Source organism: Perissodus microlepis, chromosome 12 (genome assembly GCF_051167445.1).
Source record: "Perissodus microlepis isolate ML-2025 ecotype Zambia chromosome 12, ASM5116744v1, whole genome shotgun sequence".
Taxonomy (NCBI): Eukaryota; Metazoa; Chordata; class Actinopteri; order Cichliformes; family Cichlidae; genus Perissodus; species Perissodus microlepis.
In genome coordinates, this window is record NC_140472.1 from 12,334,244 (window position 1) to 12,342,148 (window position 7,905).

General features: G+C 40.6%; 1 protein-coding gene across 1 annotated transcript; it reads right to left on the reverse strand.

Moving 5' to 3' along the window:
- On the reverse strand, positions 1 to 6,157 carry LOC146375861 (calcium release-activated calcium channel protein 1-like). The gene is made up of 2 exons (XM_084946623.1): positions 1,956 to 6,157; positions 1 to 944 (listed from the first exon to the last, which is right to left on the reverse strand). Exons 1-2 carry the CDS (start codon positions 2,067 to 2,069, stop codon positions 396 to 398), a joined length of 663 nt encoding a protein of 220 aa, XP_084802749.1. The 5' UTR covers positions 2,070 to 6,157; the 3' UTR covers positions 1 to 395.
- Positions 6,158 to 7,905: the final 1,748 nt, after the last annotated feature.

The window sequence follows — 7,905 nt, forward strand, 5'->3', positions numbered from 1 at the left end:
CAGTTTTCTGCTGCTGTTATAACTTAAGAGAACTTAGTTTCTATATTTTTCTCACATGAACTCAGTATTTGATGTAAAAAGCTAAACACGTTAGGGGATCATGTGAAGATCTTTAGAAAGTCCTATTCTATTAGTGTTAATCTATGGTAGCCTAAAAGGTCGTCCTTTAAGGCTACCATAGACTAACTTATGATGATACTGATGATGTTTTCAGCTGAGAGCCAAGCATTTACAAAGAAACTACAAAGAGTAAAATTACCGGATAATTTAGTCAGCATGCAGTATCAAAGAAATGTACAGTAGAAGAAGATTTCTAAAAACAAGCATCTGGATAAAGTAAAAATAGAGGTTCTACTCTGGTTTTGCTGAAAGTCCCTGCTGTTGTCTGCGTGTACTCAGGGAAAATGGACAGCGGCCTTCAGGTCGTCGTTCTCAGCCCTGTGCTCCAGCTGGTTCTGGAGCCGAATGACCTGCTCCAGCTCTCTGATCTGTCTGTCCGTTTTATGACTGACGAGCGTGCGGTAAAAGTGGACAGCGAACATGATAAAAACGAGTCCAAATGGCACCATGATGCAGGTGGAAGCTATGGCCGCAGCCACGCCAGGACTTATGGTGTCATTTTTCTCATCTGCGTTGCTTTTGAGGGGTAAGAACTTCACCCAGCACAAGAGCACCACCTCCGTCAGGAAGAGGAGGGTACCGATAACTGTGGAGAAAGCCCAGGCCAGTTCTATGTGGCGGTGCATGCGCTCATGGGGAGATTCGTTGACAGAGTTGAGGTTGTGAACATTGCTGACAGCCTCCAGGTTGGGCAGGATGCAGGTGCTGATCATGAGGGCAAAGAGGTGCACTGCAACCAGAACGGTGGTACAGGCGCTGAAGGCTATCAGCAGCCCTGGAGGGTACTCGTAATCCCGCTCCAGCTGTACCTCCACCATGGCAACCTGTGAATATCACAAAGGAAACAGCACCGTTAGGTGAAAAAGAGATAGTAGCTGACTACTAAGAGGAATCAGAATTCTTGACCTGAGAGAAAAATGTTTGTAACAAATTAGGAAGTGCTGGAATTAAACCAGAGTGTCACAGTTTGCACAAATAACCGGAAACAAGGTGAATACCCCACTAAAAGTCTATTCTGTCAAACCTAATATTGAGAAAGAGAGACAGACAGAGAGCTGTGTATGTAATAATTTATGCTGCATAGCTTAAACTTACTCGACATCAGTAACACATTTGCTACGGCTGTTATATATACAACCACTATAAATATAGTACTGCTTTTCACAAAAGAATCCCAGGCCACCCAAGAGTATCTTGTGTGTACAGGTACATTTTATAAACAGAACTGTTTACAAGTGTTCTGGTATTTTTTAATACCTGTGGAGCTTCTTACTGCAGATGCATCCCTGGCCAAGAGTTACTGTACATCATAATTTTTGCATCAGGAAGGGGGGAGGAAGCTCCTTCTATATGTTAGGCTTTTAGTTTTACAAAAACCATTTGTTGATTCATTGTAACTGCATGTCGTTAAATTAAAAACAAACATTTGGTGGTACTATTGGTTATTATTTTCAAAACTTTTCATGTGTTATTTTTTTCTTGTTTCTTATGTATTTTAACGCTCCTCCGCGGACTACTTATTAAAGCGGAAGATAAACCTGGACTTTTAGGGGTGGCGCAGGCGAGCCCCCACTAAATTTCCACGAAGTTTTGCTCTCAGTGCGCAGGTATTACAGTCCCGCAATGTGGGACGTGCAATGGAAGCCAAATATGACTTTAACAAGCCTACACTAGTAACCCATAGACTTCCAGTAAACAAAACGGTCATTTATGCTAAGTATCAGTGCACCGTAGCTGTCATTAGGCCTGTAACACGGTCACGGTCCTTCAAAACTAAATAAATAAATTGTGCCTCACGTAAACTATCTGCAGCGTCAAATTAAAATGTAACTTACCATTGCGAAGCCCGACAAGAGAGCCGAAGTGCGACTGGTTGCTTTCAGTTTGGCTCGGCTCAAGTAGAGTTTTCTCCAGGACAGAGCCTGCATTGAGTGCTCGTTCAGGCTCATTGCGAAGTAATTTTTGTTATGAATATATCGTTACAAACTGGTATGAGCTACAGGACGGTGCTCGATGACACGTGAAATTCGCGCGCGGGGAAGGCTGTTCCAGGGGGATCCAACATCTAACTACAGCAAAAAATAAAGATAGGAAACTTTACCAAAAAAAAAAAGTTTTCCCTCAACAGCTGACCGACTGTCAGAGTCTATCAGGAAACAAGATACCCACAATCCAACGCACCGCAGAGGCGCTGCCGGCTGCTGCAGATCGCCGCCCTGTGTTTAGCGCCATGCGATTCTGCAAACTGTGATATCGATCAAATACCAAGTAAACACGGGGACAATATTGCCGAAACAGATATGATAATTTTACTCTATAAAGAAAGCGTACGTAGGGGAGAGCAGTGTCTCATGACTCATGAGACGAATCACCCAGTTCTGAACGTACTGGGCTAAAATCACTGTGGTTAAGGCAACAAAACACACCTTTCAGCTTTTCATGTATTTTGAAACTAGTTTTTTTCTTGGAGATTGTAAAGAAGAGGACTCCCTTACTACTATTTATATTATAATTTCTATTGCATTTTAGGACCTTTTACTTTATTAAAAGCACCTTATCTAGCACTTTATTTAGCATTGCACTTTAAACATAGATTTTGCACATGAAGAACATTTGCACACAGGAAGTTTAATTATTTATTGAATATTTATTGTGTATTTTAAAAACAGTTGATCGCCTTTGTTCCAGGTCCTGCACAGCTGCTCCTCATCAAGAAAGGTGGTTGTCTGTGAGAAGAAAAAAATTGTGATTGAGAGAAAATAAGGTTTAACAGTAAGGAAAACTAACGTGAGTGTGAAAATTAAGTAGTAAACGTGGTGCAAAGAAGTGACAAAGATGTGATTACTCACATTTCTTTCCTGTGTCCTCTTCAGGGTGTTTGGGCAAATGTTGTCCCGGGGGTCCAGACACTATTTAAAGGGTCCGGGAGAGGCCATGGGTTAAGGGAGTGTGGGGAATCTTTTGTGCTTGGGTTTTTTCTTTTTTGGTGTTTTAAATAAGATATAATGTATGTATTAATATGTATTAATGTGAAAATGTAAATGTATTTATATATTTATTTATTGAAATTGATGTATTGTATAATGTGGTAAAAGGTTGGGATTTGAGAACTCACCTGTTAGTGGAATAATGGTTTAGCCTGTGACCGCTGAAAGTATTTAAGGCTGCTAGCCGTCATTAGATGCAGTTTTGTGAGGTGAGCGATACTATGAATAAATTCTTTGTTCCACTATACTTGTCTTGGTGTGCCTCATTGTCACAAGTGGTGTCAGAAGTGTGTCGTTCATGCTACAGTGAGAAGATAATGACAAGAGGTGGAAGAAAGCTGGAGATCTGGATATGTGAGCGTGACCCAAAGACGGCAAACGAAGCAGCTAGCCTCATGGAGGTTTTCACTTCCACCAGAAAGGGAAGCAAGAGCACCTACTTGAGCCGGGAGACCCACTACGCTAAACCAAGTAAGCCCAGTGGGGGTGAAGAGGACTCTGGTCAAGTTCAGGCTAGAAATCCTTCTAGTTCCTGGCAGCTCCCTTCCCAAAGACCTCACAATGTTAAGAAATCTTAAGTCTCCAGTTCAGGATATTAAATGTTATCACTGTCATAACTTTGGCCATTCGAACCATTTCTCACTCACCATCGATAACTCCACAGTTTTCCCTTCTCCTCAGGTTAAGAGCCTTGGTGTCATCCTAGACAGTTCACTTTCCTATAAATCTCACATCAATAATCTCACCCGTTCTGCCTACTTCCATCTACGCAACATTAACAGATTACTTCCTTCTCTCTCCACCCAGTCTACGTCCATTCTTGTCCACAGTCTTGTTACCTCCCATATTGACTACTGCAATTCTCTTTTGCATGGTCTCCCCCAAAAATCCCTCCATAAGCTTCAACTGGTTCAGAACTCTGCTGCTTGCATTATCACCAGAACCCCCTCCTACCAGTACATCACCCCTGTTCTTCAGGAACTTCACTGGCTCCCTGTGAAATTCCGGATAATATTCAAACTTCTTCTGCTCACCTTCTTCAAGGCCATTCATAACCTCGCTCCTCCTTACCTTTCTGACCCGTTAAGCACTACCTGTTCTGCCTGTTCACTTTGATCTTCTTCTTCTATCCAGCTTGCTGTACCTTCCTTCCGCCTCACCACCATGGGAAGCAGAGCTTTCAGCTGCTCTGCTCCCAGGCTGTGAAACTCTCTACCCCCAGAAATAAGAAACAATGGTTCTCTCCCCCAGTTTAAATTCCAACTCAAAACCCATCGGTTCAAATCTGCATATTCACTGTGAATCCACTGTTTGTTAATTTTATCTTGTGCTTTTGTTTTATTGTTCTTATTTTGTCACTGTTCTATTATGTGTTTTATCGTATTGTAAAGTGTCCTTGGGTGACTTGAAAGGCGCTCATAAATAAAATTTATTATTATCATTATTATTATTATTATACACAACATTTTTGCCATGCCCTTAAGTCAAAACCATCTCTTTTGTGTGCAGTTCCAAGACCAGCCACAGAGCCAGTAGGAAAGAAAGCTTATACTGTCCCTGTTTTAATTTATGGGCATAAAGAAGAAGCTTTACTTTGAAACTCTTGTACATTCTAGTTTGAATTCAGGGGAAAATCTAAGTGATGAATCTAGAGGCTCACTTCCTCTAGATATGACAGCAGAACCATTGAAACCCTGTCATGTAGGCACAAGACCATAAAGTGCAAAGAAAATGATCTAAGAGCTAACCCCCACCTTTTTTTTCTTTCTTTCTTCTTTTTTTTTTTTTGAGGAGTCTCTGGAAACACAGAACAGAAAAGGGAAAAGGTCAAAGGCTCAGGGGAAAAAGGTACACCATGGTTTCCCAAGCCAAATAACCAGCTTGAGTTTGACATTCCCTCAGATTTAGGTGCACTCCAAAGAAGCGACCCTACTCTAAAACCCTGGTTTGAGAAGGTAACAGAGGTAGAGGGGGGCTAGTCAAGGTCAGGTAAGATCTTGTAGACATTGTTTACTTAATTAAAGGAGGCATCTTGTACCAGGAAAAAGAGGAAGTGTGAGGCGGTAGTTCAGAAACAAAGTTACGGATTTAGGCCATTCAATTCCATGGGCAGGTCATATGGCTTTTCTCAAAACACTGAATAGGATCAGCAGCAGTTTTGTGTGGCCAGGGATTTATGTCCAGGTTTCCAGTCCTTCTCAGTTCTGATGACAAAAAAGGAAGGTGAGAGGTTTTCTGGGTCTGGTAGGCTGGTGCAGAAAATTCATATTTTATTTTGCAGAGCGATCCACTGCACTGAATGACCTCACAAAGGGTTCAGCCTCCGACAAAGTGCGTTGGACAGAATGTGAGCATGCATTCAGAGAGCTCAAGGAAGCAGTATGCACACATTCAGTTCTATACAGCCCAGACTTCAGCAAGCCATTCATCTTGTAAACAGATGCTTCAGAAGTAGGCCTTGGGGCTGTGCTTCAGCAAGATGGTGAAAGAAGGCCTGTGGTGTTTCTGAGTCGGAAACTACCTGACAGGGAGACTAAGTATTCGACAGTGGAGAAAGTGTTTGGCCATGAAAATGGGCTATTGAGATCTGGAGGTATTATCTTCTGGGATGTCACTTCACTCTAGAGACTGATCGCTGTGCCCTCCAGTAGTCGAACCGCATGAAGGATGCAAATGCTCGCATTGCAGGATAGTACCTGTCTTTGCAGCATCATGACTTTACGGTCCTGTACAGGCCAGGGAAGTCAGTGGTTACTGACTGTTTATCCAGGATGACAGAGGACTGAAGCACTTTGCACTTAAGAAAGGGGAGGAAATGTAAGGAAGAGGACTCCCTTACTACTATTCATATTATAATTTGTGTAGCACTTTAGGAGCACCTTTTACTGTATTAAAAGCAACTTATCCAGCACTTTATTTAGCATTGCACTTTAAACATAGATTTGCACATGAAGAATATTTGCACACAAGACGTTTAAGTGTGATTGTCAAAAATTTGAAGTAAAGGTGGTGCAAAGCGGTGACTAAGATATGATTACTAACCTGTCTTTCCTGTGTCCTCTTCAGGGTGTTTGGGCAAATGCTTCCCCGGGGGTCCAGACACCATTTAAAGGTTCCAGGAGAGGCCATGGGTTATGGCTTGGGTTTCTTGGGTTTTTTGAGGGTTTTGTTTGTTTGTTTATGAAAATGTAAAATGTATTTGTATGTTTATTTATTGAAATTGATGTATTTAAGGCTGCTAGTTGTCATTAGATACAGTTTTGTGAGGAGAACTATACTGTGAATACATGCTTCGTTCCACTATAGGTATCTTGGTCTTCCTCACTGTAAATCCAGCCGCAAAAGGCCTCACTGTTACAGAGATGTAGAATATAAACACATCTGTCTGGAAAGCACTTTGGGTCTGCTCTTGTTTAAATTTGCCATGAAATATAAATAAAAAGGACGTGACAAAGTTCAAACATTTTTTCATATTGTGTTTGAAGTATTTTATTTCAGTTTCTTAAATATACAGATAATAGTAATTTAACACAATTCTACATATTCAACTTAGAGGATGGAAACAAAGTATCAATCCTGCTATGCAACTTCAAGATGAGAATTTACAAATATCTGGTAAATCACAAATCTTTCAAAGTTTCTTGTTATCTTTAAAAAGGATATTACACAATGATAATGCAATGAATTTAAAAACAAGCTACAATACAAATTTAAAATATAAACATTTCTGCTTTGGTGCAGCAGGTTCTTTTAGTGAGGTTTCAGTCAGAAAGTTTTGCAACACTTGAATTACCACAAGGTAACCACTTGTATATTTCCTGGCATTCAGTAGGCGGACGCACACTTTTTGTATCAGTGGGGGGATCTAGTTGTGGTACTTCTCTGTGAACTGCCAGAGTAGTCTGCCAGTGGGAGGGGAAACCATTCGGGGGCCAGACATAGCACAACCAAACATCTCACAGAGAATATTACAAATGTTACTTTTTGCTTTATGTTGAACTGCTCCTGTGTCGTGAATACACTGACCTATGAATCTGTTCTTACACCGTCAGGAGCCCTAGACAAGATAATTCCAAAGCCATTACACTGTAGCTGGAGCAAACTGAGATTCAACACTGGGTGGCGTCAATATGTTCATGTTCAATCTTTACACACACATTCTTGCTTTACATAACTCTGTGTTTAATCATCATAATTATATAATAACTAACCAAACAAATACATACTTCACGTTGTGTTGAATCTGCTGTCAGGTAGGCTAAATCAGATAAGAAAGAAAGTTCTTGACTGGGAAATCAAAGTGCTGTTTTTCACTTTTAGTTTAACAGTGTTTACATCTAGCTACATTAGGTGAACTTTATACACTGTACATTCATGGCTGTATAGTTGGGAATTTTTTTTAAAAGTTTCAATTATTAAAAGTAAACACATTATCAACATTTGATGACAAACGCCTGAATAAACTCACTGAGTGTTTTTGAAGTTTAATGCTATTTGTAAACTGCTAAGCCCATAAGGATTAAAAGGTTAAACGCATTAAATAAACCTTTGAAGAATTTGTTCTGCCACTGAGTCATACAGCCCATAGACTGCCTACAAACGCCAAGACAAAAGCAAAGATGGACGAGTGTGGGAGGGAGACATCTTGTTTTACCTGCTTATCTTTACTTCCTGTTTCATCGACGTTGCGTTAACATGCCACGTTAATTACATTTAACCGATTTTATTGTCATATGGACAGGGTGTTATTACAATAACGAACCATCCCTGAAACCTGTATATTTGTTAAATTTCTGTA

Bases quoted from the DNA above. Each gene is read 5' to 3' on its own strand.
- LOC146375861 (XM_084946623.1), bottom strand. From the start codon at position 2,069: ATGAGCCTGAACGAGCACTCAATGCAGGCTCTGTCCTGGAGAAAACTC. The intron at 945-1,955 runs GTAAGTTACATT...TGATATTCACAG, and splicing joins TCTTGTCGGGCTTCGCAATG to GTTGCCATGGTGGAGGTACA.